Source organism: Topomyia yanbarensis, chromosome 3 (genome assembly GCF_030247195.1).
Source record: "Topomyia yanbarensis strain Yona2022 chromosome 3, ASM3024719v1, whole genome shotgun sequence".
NCBI classification, from domain to species: Eukaryota; Metazoa; Arthropoda; class Insecta; order Diptera; family Culicidae; genus Topomyia; species Topomyia yanbarensis.
Genome location: NC_080672.1, coordinates 27,152,984 through 27,175,612, shown reverse-complemented (window position 1 = coordinate 27,175,612; position 22,629 = coordinate 27,152,984). Strand labels below are relative to the sequence as shown.

General features: G+C 40.3%; 1 protein-coding gene across 1 annotated transcript in view; it reads right to left on the bottom strand.

The window, feature by feature from the left end:
- The window catches only part of LOC131693602 (dehydrogenase/reductase SDR family member on chromosome X), an 80,313-nt gene that overhangs the window by 735 nt on the left and 56,949 nt on the right, over nucleotides 1-22,629 (bottom strand). The window contains exons 3-6 of the mRNA XM_058981534.1: nucleotides 12,921-13,028; nucleotides 12,466-12,645; nucleotides 12,183-12,390; nucleotides 29-227 (exon numbers count right to left, since the gene is read on the bottom strand). Coding sequence (XP_058837517.1) covers nucleotides 29-227; nucleotides 12,183-12,390; nucleotides 12,466-12,645; nucleotides 12,921-13,028 — 695 coding nt within the window. The remainder of the gene's footprint in view (nucleotides 1-28; nucleotides 228-12,182; nucleotides 12,391-12,465; nucleotides 12,646-12,920; nucleotides 13,029-22,629) is intronic.

Genomic DNA, 22,629 nt, shown 5'->3' with positions numbered 1-22,629 from the left:
TGAGTTCCGATCTCGGCGGCAAAAATACCTTGAACAACATCTGCCGCACCCACGGAATGTAGGTGGTGCTGGAATGTTCAAACAGATCCGTATTCACGACGCCCGGATGCACCGAGTGGGCCTGCACCAGATCGTTGTCCTCCTCGAACTGCAGGTTGGTGTGCTTCGCGAATAGCACCTGGACCAGTTTGCTCTGGTTGTACGCATCCGCGGGGTAGTAGTCTTTGCTGCAATCGAATGGAAAAATGGAAACCCCCTCTGATTAGGCTCTAGTTGGAAGAGAATAGCTTCATTATAATGGTTATGACCGCAGTGAATGTGGGTGGTTGTCCGTGGTGTGACAATGCGTTTGTGAAATGCGAGAAGTCGGTTGGATCGCTATCTAGTCCCCCCCCCCCCCCCTTGCCCGGGTCGGGTTGTTCTATTGCGGCCTCGGGGAGTTTCTTTTGCCTACCGGCAAGGCATCCCGGTCTATGGTTCTGTTCATCTGATACAACGAACGAAGAGGATGTCGTTAACAGTTTTCCGGGCAGGTAATATTATAGCAGCTATAACGAGCACCTTTCCGGGCGTGGGATGCACAAGCTTGCATGACTTTTCAACTCCTGCGCTGTTTCATGTCAGGGGATGGATACAATATCAAACTAATTTTAATTTGAATATATTTGCGTGGCTTGGCGGATAACTATTGCTGCTGTACGGGAACGACGTGCGTAGTAGTACGTTGGTGGGATAATTTAGAAGGGACGTGATTCGGCGAACTGCTTAACCGAATTTCGTGGTTAGTATAGAACGTGAAGCTAATAAATTGCAACGCGACAAAATAGAATGAATAGCTACCCCTGCTACTTCTGTCACGTTTTACGTAAGGCTGTCTAATGTCTAATGTCACCTCACTGCACATCACTTTTTCCAACTGGGTGCGAAGTGTCATTTCGAAAAACCCGGAAATCTAACCTCACCAATGATGACCATTTTGAAGAAAAGGGCCAGTCCAATGGGGTTTTACGAACTGATAACGTAGAACTACACTTCTAGGTGAAGAAAAAAATATTATAAAATTATTAAATTATTTTTAACATTTACTTCCAAAAATGTATATATAATTCGCTCAAACTTTGAAAACTTTTTCGGAGACCCGGAGAGCCGTGTCTCATATACCAATCACCTCAGCTCAGCAAATTGGGACAATGCCTGTGTATGTGTATTTTTTTAGAGAACAAAAAATGTTCCAAAACCAATAACTCAGGGAACTGGTTTGGACAGCCAACCGCCCCGCTAAAATATCTTCTCATTCACGGAACCTGAATCCTCCCCGGCACTGCCTTACGGCATTACTTCGGGGAGGGGTTTTTATGTGCATTGCACTCACTCTAGTATAATTACTTAGTAGTTAGTTCCTTCAGTAGGGTTTTAGCACCCCTCCTCAACATCCTACCAGGGCCGGCGAAACACGTGGGTAGTATGGGTAGTACTTCCCCACTCGAAAATAACCGAAGGGAGAATTATCCACTCGAAAGTTTGGAATTAACCAAAACCTGAGATTAATCACGTATGTGCGTCGCGCACAAAATGCATGCGTCTAAAATTCTCTGTGCGCAACAATTTTTTTTTGTTCAGATGCAAGTTCTTTGCGTTACAAATTAATTTTTCTGAAAATATGGGATAAAAATAAAAATTTGTTTTAAATAAGAAATTATTTTTTATATTAATACTAAACTATATCTTAAAACATGAAATTCAGATCGATAGACAAAAAATATTATTGCCATTTTATTCAGACTAATAGATGCAGTATCTAGTCTAGTCTAGTCTAGTCTACACATACACAGCCAATACATGTAGCGATCCTGGAAAATTGCGGACGTTCGCCCACAATTTTTCTTGTCATTATTAACGTTTATGGCACATATGGAATATGACACAAGCATTAAAGCGGCCAGGCCAACTGTGCAGCGTACAAAATAAAGATGATTCAAAATTATACGGCAATTAAACTATTCATTTAATGAAGAATTTAATCAACGAATCATTTTGAACCTTGAATAAGGAAGAAACGTGGACAACCGTACACAACCGTTTCAATTTGATAGGGGTTTGATAAATCGTTGGGAGTGACTTGGCTAAGAGGGTTAATGTCACTCCTTTGGTTCCGGGTTCCTGGGATGGGGCAGAGGTTATTAGCCCTGTCCTGGCTGATGAGCCAAGGTTATAGCGCCTTTACTCGCTCTCTGAAATGAAACATAAAACATAAAATGTCCGACGCAATTAGAGACATCAGCAAGAAAGTGAAGGTAAGTACCAATATTCTAGAAAAAAAGATTTCAGGAAAATATGGACAAAACAAAACTGCTAGAGTACATAGTTTTGTTTTGTCCATATTCCCTCCGAAAAACCGCCCTGCTAAGAAAAATGGTACCCACCCTCACACTCCCACTTATGTCTGCAACCGCGCTAGACACCTCATGTTCTATTTTATTTCATCGCTTATATTTTGCAGATAATTATCGTTTTTGGGAATAGAATTCTTACGCATAAAATCTAAATTCGTTAACTCCAATTAAGATTACATATACCAACTGAACACAATATGTGTATATTTGAAATACACTGAGCTATACTCTTCTTAGATTGATTTTGCATCAACAGAAGTATCATTTTTGTTGTCTATTACCTTTTGTCACTTTTGTCAGAATGTTTGTTATTTCATACTTTATAAAAATATTTCACAGAAAAAACCATATCAAACTATCTGCATGAGTTGTAATTCCGTTATTTCACTCTGATCCGGGCGTGCTCAGAAATACAGGCAACCGACATGTGACCAAACTTCGTGCCCTATACCGTGACCCGCTCTAACTCCGTGAAACACCCAACAACGATACAGAATGTAGCAATGCTATGTGCTATTCACCTCGTAGTCGTAGGAATTATATCTACTATCCTAACACTGAATATTCGGAGAAATGGCTTTAAAGTCGATTATATAAATATTCAAAAAATAAATTGCATGGATCTCACCAGCGTGTTAGGACACCCAGCAGCCCGCATAATAGTCTGAGCACCGACATCCCTCCGGTCGCCTCTTCCGGATAGTCCGCTGTAGGACGACGGCCTGTAACTGAATTTGATTGTTCGTTGCGTGCCCAATCCGGCTGCTTTCCATTGCTGTCTCTTTGTTTGCCAGAGCGGAGAAAAACTCTAAGCAGTTGCGATCCCGCAAGATTCCGGAACAGTCTGTGACGCCAACACCCGTGATTGCAAGGGTATACAGGGTGTTTCATGGTTAAGAATCTCTCGGGGGGTGATAGACTGCCATATTTGGAGAAAAAAAAATTGTTCTACACGTACCATCAAATCTCAACCGTTACAGAGTTATTGAACTTTTAGTGTAAAAAACTTATTTGTCTTAAAATACCTCTAACTTTAAAAGTATACTTTGTATTTTAAATGTTTTAGTTCCATTCCAGTGAGAAAATTTCGCATTGAGTGATGCCCTCACATGTTTCAGCTAATGAGTTTAAGTAACCTTTTCAAAGTAATTTATTGAAAATTAAACAATTTTAAACGATTTTTCGTTCACTTCTTGAAAATCCTAATAGTTAACCTCATCATTTTAATAATTCAGATGGTTAGTCTTGATGAGCTGCTTAATTCGTTCTTTGACATGATACACTTACCTTTTCTTATTTTCATGATTTTGGGTTATTCAACATGGATATTTTTATCTCATTTTCACTAGTACCAGCTCTAAATGAAAAATTATGGCACTTATTGTACATTTTTTTCTTTTTATTCGAAAGCCAGGAAAATTTTACAGTGAAAAATGTATTAATACGAAAGGTAGCTAAGTGAATTTAGTATTCTTTTAAAAGTAAATTAGTTTAAAGTTAGTGCTATTATTAGCATTTTCGTTAATTTTCTTAAAATAGTAAATAATAAACATCACCATTATTATCATGGAAATAATGCATTTCAGCAAGTTCTACAGTTCTTCCTTTGACTCCATTCAATTATCTCTTGGTTTCGTCGCAAAATCGTTTTTATCACATCGTTTCAAATGCAAAAATAACGATTTCGAACCCACTACATTTGTGGCGAGCTCATGCTGTGTTAACTATTAAATAGTAGCAAAATGAAAAGAGATATAGACAAAGAGTCAAATAAAAAGTTATAGAGAACATTAAGGGGTATCAAATGAACAATAGTAACGATAAGCTTTGTTGATTAATAATTAGAATAATTAAAAAACTCTCCAAAAAACATAAATTTTGAGTTATTTCGTTAGTAAAAAATCATTTAGTACACTTAACTAAAAGATATTTGTACATACACTGATAGGACATTTTCTCAGCTTTCCAATGAAATCTTGTAAATAACGATATAAAGCATATTTTTTAGATTAGAGTCTTTTAAGCACTTGCAAGTCGGTTACAGGAAAAGTATAGTAATGAAATTACAAAGAAATGAGAAGAGATAGAAATATGACGTCCAAGTACAAATTATGAATCGTCCTAAAACCCAACTTTTGGATAATGGATACTGCTAGAATCATACTTCATTATTTCGAGAAAATTACCCAAAACCTCCTTAAAAACGCTAACTTTCAACTACTTTACAGCTAAAAGGTAATTAAAACTAATTACTTAAAAGATATGAGAACACCATTCAATAGGAAATTTGTCACCTTTCGAATGGAACTGAAACATTTAAAATGCAAAGTATACTTTTAAAGTTAGAGGTATTTTAAGACAAATAAGTTTTTTACACAAAAAGTTCAATAACTCTGTAACGATTGAGATTTTATGGTATGTGTAGAACAATTTTTTTCTCCAAATATGGCAGTCTATCACCCCTCGAGAGATTCTTAACCACGAACCAAACACCCTATATATAAATATATATATATATATATATATATATATATATATATATATATATATATATATATATATATATATATATATATATATATATATATATATATATATATATATATATATATATATATATATATATATATATATATATATATATATATATATATATATATATATATATATATATATATATATATATATATATATATATATATATATATATATATATATATATAGTATTTTTTCTAACAAGAACTGTTATACATATGATTAACAATTGAAATAAGTATCAACGCCATTAGGCTTTTTATGAGGTAGGCAAAAGAGGGATTCATTCCAACATAAGAGTAGCAGAGACTATATCAGGGAAAGTGAAGAGAGGCCGGACAACAATGATACAATGATAGGGAAAATAAGATCTTCAAATTGCAGCTTTTTCGGCAAACGGAAGATCACTATCAGGGCATCATGAACCGAATCGTTGACTGGCCTTCTTGGATTCGCTGGGAACTCTTTTGGAACCACAGTTCCAGGTAGTTTTTAGTATACTTACAAAAAAAGAGATCACTACATTAGGATATTTATCGTGATGAGAAATATGTATAATAGGCATATAGTGAAGATCGAGGATAGCCAGCCCATATCGGACTGGAACGAGGCCTAAGGTATTCGTTAAATGGAAATCTGGCGCTAGAGCACTAGGCGAACGACCTGACAACATGTTTGATGTCGCGATAACCGCCACCGCTAGCGTAGAGATCGCTCTCCACGACCCCATTACACCGAAGATGCGCATTCTACGTATAATTCCGCTTCCAGTCAATCGATGGACAACACAGCTCCAGTTTCGCTACCGTCACTCGTCTAGCGATCAGCAACCCAAATCCTGATGACACCACGACTGTTTCTCCAGGTAATGCCAAGGAGGGTGTACGTCCCCCGAAGCTACACTCGATACTGATCCCCCTCAAAGAAATCTCCGCTTCCAGTTAACCAATGGACGATATAGCTCTAGTTCTACCAACGCCACTCGTTTAGCAATCAACAACTCAAACCCTGATGTCACCATGACTGTTTCGACTGCCCGACTGTCCGATGGTGACTTATCTCAACAGCTAGGAATATATTACCAGAATGTGAGAGGACTGCACACGAAGATCGACGAGCTGTTTGTGGCTACATCTGATGCAGATCAGGATATTATTGTGCTAACAGAAACATGGCTGAACGACGATTTAAATTCGCTACAGTTATTCGGTCCTAGATACACGGCATGTCGCAACGATCGTGATAAAATTACTTCCAGCAAAACAAGGGGTGGTGGTGTTCTGATTGCTGTTTCAAATCGGCTGTTGTCTAAGCACAAAATAAGTCACAACAATGGTCTCGAACAATTCTGGGTGAACGTCAATAGCAATGGAACAAATATCTGTGTAGGTGTTGTATATCTTCCCCCGGACTCCGCAAATGATGTGACTATTATTCAGAAGCATATCGATGCTGCGCTGGAAATCAGCCAGGTATAGTTTGGAAAAGCACTTCGTCCGGCTATGCTTATGCCGACCTCTCTGACTCAACCTTATCGAGATCTAGTATTTCTCTACTGGACGGGATGTCCCTTCTTAACATGCTGCAGATGTGTAGGGGAGAGGGGGTAACAATGAAACACATTTTTTATACGATTTCATTTTGATGATAATACATGTTATTTGTGTAACTAAAAGTGATACATAGTTTCACTCTGTTGTTAACTAATGCATATATTTTTTCCAGCTGGTAAAATTCACGGGAAATAACTTTTTTTGGGTAATCAACAGTCGGTGGTAAAATGTACCAGTGAGCCCCATGGGTAGGAACTATGAAACACGACGTCGTCTACAGTGAAATATTCTACTTGCGAATTTCATTCTTTTGTTTTGACGAATAAAGATCCTAAAGCTTCCTATTAAAGTTATTTTGAGACGCAAATTGCTTGTTTCCGCAAGATATCACTATATCATCGCGTAATATCGGACCACCATATATGCATATAAGATGCAATCCTGAAAGAGACGATAATTTCTACAAAACTTGCCCAAATTGACAAACTTTCCATTTAATGAAATGTATTTATCGTGGAAAATCGGAACCCATTCACATTTTAATATAGATCACAAAGACAAGAAATGTTCACTGTTCCCCATATATCATCGTTTCACAGCTACCCAATGGGTCTATTTATGAAGATTGTCAAATTGCACAGAACCATGACAAGTTACCAAAAAACTTTGTTCGCGGCAAATGTTGAGCATAAAATTTGCTACAAATAACAGTAGAACAAACATTTTTCTGGTGAACGGTAACTCATAAAAATGAAATAATGATTTTATGGCAAATTTACTCTGACTGTTATAAAACAAACAAATATCCATTAAAAGAGATAGAGTTATCAGAAATCTTCCAAAATATAGTAACACGTGTAAAGAATTAGAAACCATGAAATATGAGGGAATGAGACGATTATGTTCATGCATTATGATTTTATTGCGATTGTTTCATAGTTCCTGCTGATCCACCGTTACCCTCTCTCCCCTACGGTAAAAAACGGTCGAAATTGCACCTAAATCTTGTGTTCATTAATGAAGAAGCATCGGCGAATTGCCATGTGTATCAGGCGGATGAGTCGCTTGTTGATATTGACTCACATCACCCTCCACTTTTTGTAAGACTTGCATGTCCACAGCATGTTCTTTTTGACGAGATGCACGACGATTTGGAATTCAATTTCGCAAAAACTGATTTTTGTCTCGATAAAATGAAATAAATATACGAAAAAGTTAGAAAAAATGCACGATAGTTTAACACATAACACATGCTTTCTGAAAATCAGAGAAGATGAAGATTGGATAAAGCTCAATCTATGCTTCCTGGCACACTATCAAAAGTGCCTCAAATGTGCATGTATATGTTTCTTGCATCTTATTGTTCCACAGCATTGATTACCAGTGGAACAATTGTTTCGTAGTCTTGATGAGACAACGACCCGTGGATGGAATACATTTGTGTGAATTCCAGAGGAACGGTCGCGAATGTGCCGTCAACGAACCAATACCGGGAGTCAGCCAGTCGCTAGAGATTTGTTATCGTTGTGAAAATCATAATGTAGCTGTTCTCGTTGCGAACGTATTTCTGCAAGAAAAGCTTCCCATTCAACGTTTTCTTCAGTTCATCTGGAACGAGGAATTCCGTTCTGATTAATCACAAGCAGATTGCTTCCACTTGTTTCCCTGTGACTTTGAATTGCTATTTTCTGTGCTTTAATCGACCCTCGGGTTTGTACGATCGGATCGTGTTGGATGCAAACTTCGCGGATTATTTTTAAAGGGACTTCTTTTGACTCGAGAGCTTTCCGTTTTAGCTCCGACTTGTACTCTTTCTCCATTCCGTCCAAAGGATTGACATCGTGATTGTGGAGTTCATTGTGTAATTGCTCGACTTTTGCATACATGGTCCCTGTTTTTCGAATGCAGTCTAGTGGCGCAGTCCCAGTGGAAGCAATCGTTAGCCTAATTAGTGAATATGGTAATAATTTAACTTCTATAATCTTATTTTTATAAGTAAGAACACCCTTTTGTTCATGTTGAAGAGAAATTCATTTACATTGAACATCTGTTTTCCTTTGTGGGAAATAATCACTTTTAAATCTGGCACAATTTTTTCGTTGGAAAATCCGGCGAATTTGTCATCTGTGGTACTCATTTCTTGAATGCTTAATTTCCAGATTAAATGAAAATAAACGCAGGAAGTTTCAATAACTAACGTGTGTATTGAACAAGAGCTGGAGTTGAACTGAATGTGAAAAATCTTTGTTAGAAAAAACTAACAAGCTAGATAACTATGGCAACCGATCCTTAGCGACCTGAGAGCTAGAGTTGAAAAAATAAATTAAAAATTAATTAAAAGTAATTAAAAAAATGAAAATAAGTCTGTTTGGCTTAATATAACCATTAGCCACAACCATTTTCGGTTGTTTCACTGCTCTAGCTCTTGCGACGAAGCCAGTGCGATGCGGCCTAGCCGCATAGCCGAGGACCGAAGCGGCGCAAAGCCACTGAGGATCCGCCGGACGAAGTGGCCGCAGACCCGCCGTCGGAAGCGGCGGCCTCTCGCAAGCAAACAACGCAACGCAACGCAAGCAACACGCTTGGGCTGATTACGCAGACATAGGGGCTTAAATTAGTTTAAGTCCGACGGAGTGGAGCGATGTCGACAGCGCTTGCCATGAAGCGATGTGGAGTAGCTACGTTAGGCGTTATAGTTGTTTATTTATTCTATTGCAGCGGCTAATTTGCAACGAGAAAAGTGTCATAAATATTCCAAACATTATTATTTTATTGAAAAAAATCGTAAAAAATCACTCTTCATTGAAAGTTTTCAGTTCCAACCGCTCTACATATTTATCATTCTCTTTGGATCATTCGGCCTAATGGTCCATTCAGCCTAATGCCCCGTTCAGCCAAATGGCTCTCGGCCTAGTGACCACTTCGGTCTAATGGCAGTTGGCCTAACGACATTCGGCCGAACGACATTCGGCCTACCGGCTTTCGGCCTACCCTAGTAACAATTGAAGGTTTTATGACATCTTGAAGCCCTTCTTTAAAATTAGAATGCACTTGTAGTGTGCTATAAAACTATAAATGCTACTTGGGTAATGCCCAGCACTTTCATATTCGCTGCATATTGACAGCGAGAAAGTGCGACTTAAATATGCTATACATTACTTTCAAAGGTTTCAACCAAATTGTCCTTCATTGAAAGCTGATCATTCGCCATTTGTTAATCTTGTTTTCAGGTCCAAAGACTTTATTTTTCACTCTGTTTGGTACATTCGACCTAGCGTGCCTCGTCCTAATGATTATTCGGCCTTATGTCCTTCGCCGGATGACCCTAGGACTAATGACCCCGCATCGTTCTAACCTATCACAATATGCTGAAACCCGAAAAGACCTAATCAGAAAACATGCAATGCGGATAACGTATATTTTAAGGAAAAGTGGTCAATTAACGTTGAACAGATTTTTATAAATTCTGCCATGTTCATTACTGTACTATCTTTTAGGGTATTTTTCCTTCTTTTTAACATGAGCTGTTCTTTTGATTTTTTTTTCCGAAAAGCGCATTCCTGTTCTGGATCTATGTTTCTCCAATTACCTCACATGTTTCGTAAGGGAGACGTTAATGCTTTAGTTCTGGTACGTGTCAACTATTGCGTTCACTTTCTTCAAAGCTTGTTTGAACATGCAGCTAAAAGGTCAGGTTTTGGATCAATCATTTTAGTACAAAAGACGTCTATTTTCGAGCCTTCGAAGAATGTCGTCGTTCACTGGATTTTTGGGAATCGAGTGCATCAACAGCCTTTCGGATCGATTTGGACACCCCATCTCAGTCAGTGGCGGGTACAACTCATCTTATGCAGTTGCCGGCAGTATTTTGTCTTAGGGCACGAGGTTCATAATTTGCTGCCACATTTGTCCCTTGGCAATGTTGATTTACCAGGAACAATTAACAAACAATTCTTTATTTGCAACGTAGTAGTGCCAGATTTTTTTTTGTACTGCATCAGTCGTAATAGAAGCAGCAAATATCAAATTATTTTAACTCAACCACCGGTGGAATCTAGGGGACCATCGGGCCTCCATGTAGTTTGAGTTATGGATCAGTGATAATTTTAAAAATGCTAATAACGATTCCATACTGTATAGTCAAGAACATCTAACCTCGTGTGATATTAATTCCCCAGTAACAGTTATAAACACATTATTTGAATTAGTTTTCTCGTCGATGCCATTGTACTACCAAAATGTCCGGGCTTTGCGGTCCAAAATCACTACATTTCTACTAGGTGCTAGGAATTCTCTATATGATTTTATTATCTTGACTGAGACGTGGTTAGACGATAGTATTTGCTCTGCCCAACATTTTAGATCCGACTGTTTTGTTTACTGTGTCGATAGATCTTTAGCCAATAGTAATAAGACTACGGGTGGTGGCGTTCTTATCCCAGTAAGACGTTCGTTTGTATACAAGTTGTTGATAAATGTCATGGATGAAGGACTCATCAAACATTTGTGGGTTTCCGTTAAATTCAACATGGATTGTTTTGTCCATCTTCCTCCTAACTTAGAAATGAGATTAAGTTGGTCGAGCATCTGAGAAAGTCTTCAATTCCATATGTTCTGGAGATAATTTACACCTGTTTGAGGATTGAAATCATACGGGCCTTTCGTGGGTGAAACATCCACAAGCAAACTATCTTGTTATTAAAACTCTGCACTTTATGTAAACCCTTGCAGCACGAGATTGCTGAATGGGATGGCTTCACACGACCTACATCAAACAATCCACATTTCAAACCGAAACAGCAGATTGCAGGATTTAATTTTAGCCAATCAACAAGTGAATTCCGACTGTTCGATTGAATCAGTACCAGATGTGCTCAATAGACTGAATTCACATCATCCACCCTTGATGGATACGGTTTACAGAATTGCAAAAACACTGTTCATTGTTTTCAGCAGTTTTGATTTCTGGGCAGATCTAGAAAATGTCCACAATGTTGACGAGAGTGCAAAGTTGTGTTCAGAGAAAATTCTTCATGACACAAAAAAAAATTCTCAAAACAGTGATTATGGCAACCCTGCTCTAATACACCACGATGAATTCAAGAATCAATCTCTAACTTAACTGAATCTACCAAATATCCATTTAGAGCCAAAATGTAAACCATTATTTTGAGATCACAGCATTTCACGTCATTTGCATAAAACGATACATTCTCTCTAAACCACCTCAGGCATATCCAGAGTTAAAAATAATCGAAGTTCTTTTTTGACGGCTGAAAATGAACCTGATGCGACTCGTGGTGAATAGAAATAATATTCATTCAAATATCCATCCTTATTCATTCCGTTGAATATCGTACAATATATTCATTTCACCAATTATCTAGGAAAATGTTTTCAAATGCCGGTAAAGCATATGAAACAACAATCATCATCGCTTACATTGTGCCAGGGCCTACTTTGATGCGTTTGATTCGTTACTGTACGGTCGCTTCGTGTAATAATCGGAGACGAATGAAAATGTGCATGGATGAATGCGCGGTTTGTTCGTTTGACGTTTTCAGCTGCGTCACTGAATATTGAAAATGAATGCGGCTGAATATGATCAATTTTCATTCAATGAATTTGAATATTTTTAACTCTGGGCATATCCCGTCGTCGCATCACCATGATTTTCGTATATCCAGCCACAGAAACTTACGTCCTATTGATGTCACCATAGTTGATATCTCCGATTTTGTTGACGCACGACGACACGTTAACGATTCGTGCCCGGCATTCCTTGGTTCCGGCGGCACGCAACTGTGGCAGCAGCAGATGGGTCAGCAAAAAGTGACCGTAGTAGTTGATTGCCATATGAGACTCCAGCCCATCGTCGGTCAGCTTGTAGGGGACACCCATCACACCGGCTAAAGAAGGATAGAGTAGAAAACCAAAAACAAATCATAATTATATTCCTCCCTTTCCCATAGAACCATACGCACCATTATTGATGAGGATGTGAATTTTGTCAAACTTTGACTGAACTCTGGCCGCGAAATCGCGCACCGATTTCATACTGCCGATGTCAAGCTTTTCGTAGTGCAGCTTGGCTCCGGCCATCACCTTGCCCTGCTCCAGATACTCTTCGACGGCTTTTTTAGAACTCTCCGGATTGCGGACACCTGTGGCGTTGTTTATCGTTGGAACGTCACCAGTCACCATCAATAGAACGAGGGCGAACAAGAAAAAAAAAACAGAAAATGCAATTTTTTGAGATTGTTGTTTTTCAATATCATCCACGTGATTTGAGGCAGCGCGGGTTGCTGCGATAGACACGTGCAATACCGTCTGTATGGAAGGACTTTTTTGTCTGAGTTGTATTATACTGGAAACTTGGCAACAGACCAGCAGCGCATAAAAAAGAACCGATAAAAGATTTCTGGATGGTGGTACTCACCTAGTATCACCTCGATGTCGCATTCGACGAGTTTTTTCACGATGCGCAACCCGATGCCGCGGTTTCCACCGGTAACGAGGGCAATTTTTCCCGGTTGCTTGTAGAGATCTGTATGCGGAAACGGAGAAGAAGGAATTGTTCGGAATTAAAAATGGTTTTGTTCGGGTGAATCGTAGCGAAATGGCTTTTCTCCAATTACGCCTTCTTCGATCGGTTGAGGACTTGGAAAATGAAATGAAAGAAGCTGTCATCGGGTGGGTAGGTAGGTATCTTTGTCAGTTCGAACCGGTGTGGGTGCTCTAGAGCTGATTAGTTGGTTCTATTTTCGCAGCAATAAAAAACTTGAATAAAATTTATTTTAATTCTCGAAATAATAGACTACCCATAGATCGTTGTGAATATTTTTTCGTGCGTTACTTTTGTTGATCACTCTTGTATTTATTAACCTATTTCTTTATTTGCTCAGAAATCTCTCTGACAATACAGAATTTGGGAAAAGCCTGTCAAATTCAGAGCGACAAACTGGAACGGCCGGTCCCATTCAAAAAACACCATCGCCTAGAGTTTGATCAGCATTGTTTGCATCCTTTCAACTATTACGAACAATAAATCGCACTTATTCGAACGTGATCCATCACGTTGTACGAGCGTAAACCAATGAATTAATAACCGCTAAAGATTGGCACTCATAAAATCCCGTGTCATATTAATATGAATGGACTTCCAATTCCTGATAAAGGATTGTGCATTGTCAGAACGAAATTTCCGATCCCGTTTCCAATTTCCAACTCGTCCAGCTGCATTACGAGTGCTCAAATAATGCTTTTAATGGTTGCGTGCGAGTGTTTGCATCGGATTGTTCAATTGCACAGACGAAAGAAGACTACCGATTCGGCCACTCTGGACAGATCCGGCAAAAAAAAATCCATTATCGTAGAAATAATAAACGTAATCACGAATGCAATAATTACCACCGGCTTTCGGAAGGGGTGTAGTAGCGAACCGTCGACTGATATTTCTACGAGCTAGTCTCAAACAAACATTTTCAACCAAAAAAAAAACCAAGGTCCTCGTTGACACAAACCTATCAAGCTATAAAACACAAATCGATTGTTAAAACTAGCTCTATTGACCGGTTATCTTCAAAACCAAACACAAAACGGCACCTATATGGTTTGGTCACTACAGCCCCAGCCCCGAATTTCCATTGAATTCATTATAGCCACAGCCGGTACGGAGGATCGCCCCCCAGAGGAACATTGGATACATAAACTGAAATGTTCGCTCCTGACGTCTATACACTGCTGGTTTGTCGGATAAGCGGCCAGATATTTTCCGATGCCACGGGATATTCGATTTAGGCTTTGCCGCGTACCACGACTTTGCACGGTAACACATTTCGGATGCGGTTGATTTTAATTTTCATCGAAATGTTCGGACGTTTTTTTTTGGGGGGGGGGGGGGGGGGTATTCGAATGCCGCGGGTTCGATTTTCCATTGTTTCTACAATCGGACGCGTTTTTTTTTCTTCTCTCGTCTGAGGTTTGGCAAAATTGGGTCTCCGTTTTCCAGCTGGCTTTCGACGGGGTCGAACCGAGTTCTGCAAGCAACGTCGAAAATCCACGGTACGTTGCTGGAAGCTGGTTTCATTCAGCTGGATTTTTTGTTGTTGCTGCGAAGAGAAAAAAAAAACAAATTTTTCGGCGACGAATCAGGATTCGGTTTTTTTTGCGCACCGGGCGTAATGGTGGTACTCATTTAAAATTAATTTCCGCAAGTGACACAAAGTCACTTGCACTTGTTTACCGCGGGTGAATCGGATCGAACTGGGCAGTTACTTTTCGCAACATGTGTGCTTATTTTTTATGCGTGCCCCATGATGACCGGGCGAGCAATAAAAAGTCCGAAAAGTGATACAATGTAACGAGCTTTTTTTATCCTGTCGGTTTGGCACTCGGTGGCAGTTGTACTTGCACCTGCAATAACGACGAGTAGGGTGTTGATTATTTTATTTCTACTCAAAAATGTGGATTTTAAAGGCATACTATCTCCAAACATATTGAATTGATTACTAAATATTTTTGAAGCACTTTACAATTTTTTCAATGATGAGCTGTCGGAAAATCACGGTTAATCGAAAATATAAAATAAAAATTATACGTCTTACTTTTCGAAAAATACCAAGCGTCCTAATAATAAATCTGATGATTTTTCACTAAATAGTCTACCGTTCAAATGAACCGAACTTTTTTAATGATAAGAGAATATTAATTAATATGTGTACGCAATACTAATTAAAATTTAATCGGCCAACCGAAACAGTTGCCCGCAATCCAGAATGGCTTTTCGTGGTTTAACCGAGAGTATTTCAGAGAGTATTAAGTTTGATGGTTTCCCAATAATAGGATTGACCCCTTTCATTTGAGTTAGTGAACAATTTTACGAATAACGTCAGCTGTACTTGTATCGAATATTTCTAAATGGCTGTCAATGAGGTGACATATGGAAAAAAAATCCAACTTTTTTAAAAAATCTCCAACGAACGACCAGTGCCAACGCATTTTTCTTTCTGACCAAACTGAAAAATTTGGTTTGATTTCGTGATGATCTCACCGCTATTAGGAACTTCTGTAATTTTGGGACTTCACCTGTGGCCAGTTGTTTGATTGAGAACACAAGTAGTATCGTGTTGTTGATTTAGCATTGTTCTACGTTGCCAAGTCGGTCTGCCAGATACTGATGAGATGAAATCGAAACGCAAATTCATGAATAATAAGTGTGCCATTCATGCCGAAAATTGTTCAATTCATTTTTCGCCTTAGAAAGAACAATTCAACTGGACAGCTCAGTGGGATTATACGAATTGTTGACGTAGAACTACACTATTAAATGTAGAATACAATATTATTTGGTTTCATGTCATATGTCGATGTATAATAATAATGGAAATATTGTGCGTTTACTCTCACGATGCACAGAGTCGGTCAAAGTATTTGTAAGTCGAGTAGTCACCAAAGCACAGTGGTCGGAAACGCCAAAATCGTGAACTTAATTCACTAGAGGCCAAACGATCGAATATATTTAGAAGAATTATTCGTATGAAAATTACCCACAAGCTGATAACAATTAAAATTAGACATGGCTTACTATGATCGAACTAAAAAAATTAACTTTTCATACTGACGAGATAGCAAGTTGGTGTCTTCGACAATGTTTTAGAAATGCCCATAGTGAAGAATTTTGTTAAATAACTTGAGCTTGTAGTACTAAAGGTTATCGATTTATAACGCGTTTTCTATGGCAACCCCCTTAAATCTAGTTTTTTTAATATAACTTTTTTCATTGTGACTTTTCGTGCGAATTAAGTTTAAGACAAATGTGTAGGTATTAAAACTACATCATATTGTCGAAGACTGTATGTAGAAATACTCATTCGTTTCAAAGTTATCGAAATTTTTTACACCAGCTTCAACTACGTATAAGAAAGAAAGATGCAAACCAAAATGCACGAACAGGCACTTTTTTAACTGTCTAAGCTATGCATAATAAAGCTAAGAAGGTTTGGTGCGTGGCACTCTAGAACCCTATGAATTGGGTAAGCTGTTTTTTTACCTTTTCCATATTGATTGGACTTCCGGTTCCGGAGTTACGGGTTGAAGAGTGCGACCACACAGCTAATTCCCATATAAACTGAAATGAAAAATTCTCAAAGGGGGGAGTAAGCGAACATTTCAAAACCGAATTTGCATTTTTGATGCCAAATGACTTTAAAATGCATGAAACGGTGAGATTTGATGAAATTTAAAAAAAATATTTTTTTTTTGATGAAAATTGACTTTTTTGGACTTCTTTCTCATATAGAAAGGTTATGCAATCACTCTAAATATCGTCAACCTAATCCCGGCCCACAAAAATGGTTAGTTCGTGGGAATCGAGTACTGATACACAACCATGCATTGCTAGGCCCCATGCAAAACTGACTCAGACATCACTTCGTTAAACGCTTAATAACTTCTTTTAACAAAGCCAGATTGACCAGCAATCTTCGACAAAATTGTAGACAATTAATTTTTTTTCTTATTTTCACTTACAGTGATCATACAATGCTTACAGTGTTACCGTGTTAAATTGTTACAGTGTTAAATTGTCGAAAAATTCCATTCAAATTTCAGGCACGTTGGTCCGGTAGCTAAACATGTCCGATTTACTTCAAATTTAGTGCAAATACTCCTGATGGGACTAGGAATGGACTCAGGGCCGATTGAGTTTTCAAAAATTCATTATATTTCTGGACAGTGTACTGTGCATGCGTTTTTTATAGTAAGGTTTAAAAAGCTTAAAAAACTTGGCCTGTAGTGAATTGACACTGTATGAGACTCACGACTCACTTTCCTGCCTAACCACTAAAAACACTCCTTACTCTTTTTTCGCCTGTCTTCTCCACGGAACTATATCGAGGTATTATGTCTTGGAGGGGGCTCGTTGTCCATTCGTCGTACATTTTTCTTCTGCTCTATCTTGGAGCTTTACTTGGTCCATGAAATGGCTCGACTGAGTTTTGATTTAACTCTCGACTCTTCTCTTGCTTCTTGTCTCCATCTATTACGTCGCCATTTAGCTCTCGTCTTAGTGAGCCGTTTAGATGCTGCTTCCTAGAGCCATTTAGCTCCTGTTACCGTGATTCATTCAGCTCCCAGCCTTATCACGATCTACTCGGATAGTCCCTGGTGATGAACTCAGCCTACTTAGACTGAGAGTTCCCTGGCAGAGGAATTTCTCTTGACTCCGATACCCGCTTCCTTGAGCCACTTAGCTCCCAGTTTTATCGAGATCTACTCGGATATTATCCAGTGGAGAACTCCCCGGCAGCGGAATTTCTCTCGGTAGCAATGTCTGTTTCGTGAGCCAATTAGCTCCCATTTTTGTTACGATATGATCGGATAACCAACGACGATGAATCTACCCTACCGTGAATTTCCCTGCGATAAATTTCTCTCGATCCCGATGCTCGTTTTCGTGAGCCATTCACCTCCCCGCCTCGTCCCAATCTACTCGATCTACTCCCCGGCTGTGGCCCTAGCTTATTATTGGGATAAGTCGGAGTGTCTACCTTCCTTTCTCCGCGTTGCCCCACTCCTGCTGCTACTTAGCAAACGAGTCTGCTCGGACCAGTATCCTTGTATTACGCGCATTTCTCCGCTGGTAACATTCCACGTCCACATCCAGAGCGATGCAGATGGAAATTATCCCGGCAATCACGCATACCGCCTCCGACGATATCATTCTATACGCACTCGTGACACGAACAGCTATTAGGCGAAACATGCTTGTCAACTTCGTCCGGTTCCGGTTAAATTCAGCGCAGCAGCTCAGGCCGGTACGCCATACCTCAGTACTCTCGTTCTGCATCTTGATCCTACGTTCTTCGGCATGATTCTTGCAAATGCGTTAGTTGTCCTATCAGCCTTCTCACATACATAGTGGACACGGCTGTTGTAATTGAACCGACCGTCGACCATCACACCCAGGTGCTTCAGCGCACGCACTCCCTCGGTCTTATGGTGAGCCAGCTACAACTTGACCATAATGATATCCACGATGCCTATTGTCTCCGCCGTCAACATCTCCACCTCCTCAAGGATCTCGCCGGTTATCGTCAGGACAACATCATCTGCAAAGCCGATCTCCCCTGGGTAGTTCCAGTGTTAATACTCTGTTGTACATTATATTCCAGAGCGTTGGGCCGAGTATAGAGCCACCGTGACCCTAATTTTCCGCATGTTCGTTTCGTAGCCCAGTACTCGGTTCTGGAAATCACTTTTTAGAACCTTGCATAGATAGTCCGGAACCGGCATTCTGTGCAGCGCTACAGCGATCGTCCCCAGCTGGCACTGTTGAACGCGTTCTTCACGTCTATCGTTACCACGGCGCAGTAGCGATTGCCCCTTCTCTGTTGCTTCGATGTTCCTCCGCGCCCGCGATGACTGTGCGGATGGCGTCCACCGTCGATATCCCTTTCCAGAACCCGAACTGCCTCTCCGATAGTCCGTTCTCACTTTCGGCGTGGGTCGTCAGCCTTTTGAGGATTACCCTTTCCCGAAGCTTACCAAGAGTATCCAGCAGGCATATAGGCCGATACGATGCTGGGTCTCCTGGTGGTTCTCCTAGTTTTGGCAGCTACACCAGCTTCTGGATCTTCCATCTATCTGGGAAGTAGCCATCGTCCAGGCATTTCTGTATGACTATACTGAACATATCCGGAAACGCAAGGATCGCGGTCTTTAGTGCCACTTTGGGGACAGCATCCGGTCCGGGAGCTTTCTTCGCTTTCAGTACTTTTGTCACTACAGGGAGCTCGTCGTTGGAAACTCGATTGTATTTCCACCGTCTGCATCAACGTACGGTGTTTGTCAGCGCACAGTTCGACTGGCCTCATTGGTCCCTTGATTCTGGCCATAACGACACGGTAAGTATTGCCCCCGGGGTTAGCGTCTACTTCTCTGCACAGCTCCTTGTAGCAGGTGGACTTGCTTAGCACTATCTCGCGTTTAAAAGCGGCCCTGGCCACTCGGAATGTTACCTTACACTCTTCTCTGACTGCCTCAGATCTTGCTCTTTGAAGGCGTCTTCTAACTTTTAGGCATGCCGCCCGGAGAATGCTGAACCTTTTGTTCCACCAGTACGCCGGACACCGGTCGTTCCTCGGCTCCATTTTACTCGCTATTGTTACATCACATGCCCTCGCTACTGTTTCCGACAGCTCATCGGTGCTCGGAATTGGAGTGACGCTGTCAGCACGAAGTGCTTCCACAAAAAGGACCTTGTCGAAGTCCTTTATTTTCCACTTACGCTCGCCAGTCCTCACTCTCCGCGTTACAGTACAATTCCGCCGACCAATGGTGTAGTGGATAGCCTGGTGGTCGCTATGTGTATACTGCTCACTAACTCGCCAATTCATGTTATCCATCAGCGATATGTTGCAGAATGTTACGTCGGTGATGGATTCTCGGTCGTCTTTACGGAATGTGCTAGCGGAACCTTCGTTGCACAGTCTTACGGCCAGCTTTTCCAGTGCTTCCAATAGGTTGTAACCTCTTGCGTTGGTCAACCTGATACCCCGGTCCTCGGCCCAAGCGTTAAAGTCCCCTCCTATAACAATCGGCGTTCGTCCGACTAACGAGTCGGTTAGCACTTCCAGTCCGGTTGTACTGCTCTAGTGTCCATCTTGGGGGAGCGTAGTAGCTACAGACGACTACGCCGTTGATCCAGGATTACTTGAATTGCAGCCATCCCTACACTATCCACCACCCAGTTACCGTTAACGGGAGGAACACGATACGGCTCTGCAATAATTGCAACGTCGCACTTCGTTTCTGTTGTTGACTGCCACAACAGTTGTTGTGCAATGTCGCAATGATTGAGATTTAGCTGGGTTATCTCCATAATTTTTGGCCTGCCTTCGCCTTTTTGTACGTAGGGCATTTGAAGCCGCCCGTCGTGTGGTCGTTTCCGTCCTCCGGTTTACAGATCATGCACCTTGGTTGCTTCGTGCAGTCTTTAGCAACGTGCTTGGGTTTTTGGCGAGCAATCAGCAATCCTCAGAATTGCTCGCGATTTGCAAGATGACAATTTAAAACAAGGTGGGAGCGACGTTGTGGAAAATTGATATTATCAGCCTGCTTGATCGGAAACACTATATTTGACAGTTTGGTCTGACGACTGCAGAAAATAAATGATAGGTTCTAGTACCCAGTCCGGAGCAAAGAAAGAAGTGCCAGACTATGCCGGCAAATAACATTCAATAACAAGCTAGGTAAACTGGATACCAACCAACCGGAAGTGTAGGTTGTTTGAGTTTAAGTGTTTATTGAAGGGTACCTTCGTCACCAGACTCCGTGCAACATATGGTAACGATGAAATGTGCTTCGCCCGCTGGAGTGATTTCAGAGTTTTGAGTGTCTGTTCAAGTCATTTTTTTATTCGTTTATTTTACTCTGCTCAATGCGTTAGCTTTGAGGAGTCATAGGTCTTTTATATATTTACAAGATGCAAAAAATAAAAATTTCAATACATTTTATTTTGGGCCTGTAAGATCCCGTGCGCGCAACTTGCTATTGCGAGCGGAGATCTTTTTTTCGCGTCGGGAAGATGTTCCTTTTCTCGTCAACTTCAGGGTTATCCATGTCTCCCTCGTTATCGTTTACGTCCGTATCATCATCTTGATTACTGCCTTAATACTCGCGATCAGATGTTCTTCCTGGCTTTTTGTCCTTGCGGGTAACGAATGTGAACTCTCCATCCTTGGTGTTAGCTTCTTCACTGGTGGTATTAGTTCTTAAGTTTGAAGTACTTGACGCAGCTTTTGTTGTGGTCATTATTGCCTTAACTGCAGCCACAAATTTGGCAACCGTTTGTGGTTCAGGTAAAGATATTGCGGCTTGGGTGTTGGCATTTCTTTCTGCAGCTGTGCTTTCCTCAGCAGTTTGTGGGCAAGGTTTTCCGTAGTGTGCCGTTTGTTCACAGAATTGGCACGTATTAGTTTGTCCTTGATATGTACAAAGAGTTCGCTGTGTAATGGTATCACCCTCTTCTGTTATGTACTGCAGGGTAAGGTAGGAGGGAATGGGTTGGTCTACTCGCTTTTCACCACAAAGACACCATTTGAAATACCTGGGAAGTAATTTCTCCATGTGTCCTCCGTAATAGATTCCACAGCTCTGAAATACGATATGAATCTTTTAATTGCCACTTTGCAAGTAAGTGGAGATAAATCGTGTAATTTAACTTCAATATTTCCATTTCCAAATGAATCTTTTCGTTTGGGCAAATTTGTTGAAGGTTATCAGTCCTGCATGCCTGACGTGCTTAAGCTGTATGAAGGTGACTTCCGAAAACCGAAGCTGCATTTCTACCTTCAGCAGACGTTCCACGTGACGAATACTTGGTCTTATGCAAAAAGACCTGAAGTCAACGCCTTTGATGGTTGAAAATAGACTGTCTGTTCAAGTCATGTTGGACAATGATATTTACGATTTTTTGTTATTACGATGATCACATCATACCAGAAAGTGAAAAGTTTGGAGGGAGACTATATAACCGAAGTGTTTGGAATGAGTATAAAACAGGAGGAAGAAGGTAAGATTCAATAGGTTTCGTTTTCATGATGATATATTTATTTGTGTTACTTGCAGGTTCCCCAGTCTATACTGATCCTTCAGCCCGGAACTACCCACTAGAAAATATCCGAGTGGATAATGACCCACCCGATATTTGGAAAGGACCGAAAATTAAAAATCTGCCACACATGTGTCTCGCGCTAAATGCTCCGGTGAAATCCTCGATGTACGACGATTTTAATATGGTCCGTGCGCAAGGTATCATTTGCCCGACAATCTTTTAGTTAGTTTATGGTACTTTCTTAGTATTCGGATGATATACTTGCGTGACGAATGATTTTTTTCTAAAGTCACGTAAATAAAAATAAAGTAAAAAAGGATGATATGCTTCTCAGGATTTTGTTTAGGATTGTGATATAATCATTCCCAGGATTCTGCTTGACTAATTTCCAGAAGTTTGATTGGGACTCCGATAGAATCCTTCTTAGCACCTCCGTTTTTTTCTGTTCAGAATTTATGTGCCAAAAGTATGACGCCGGCCCTGTGCTTCAGTTATCAACAACTTGTTGATAACTGAACAACAACAGAGGGCT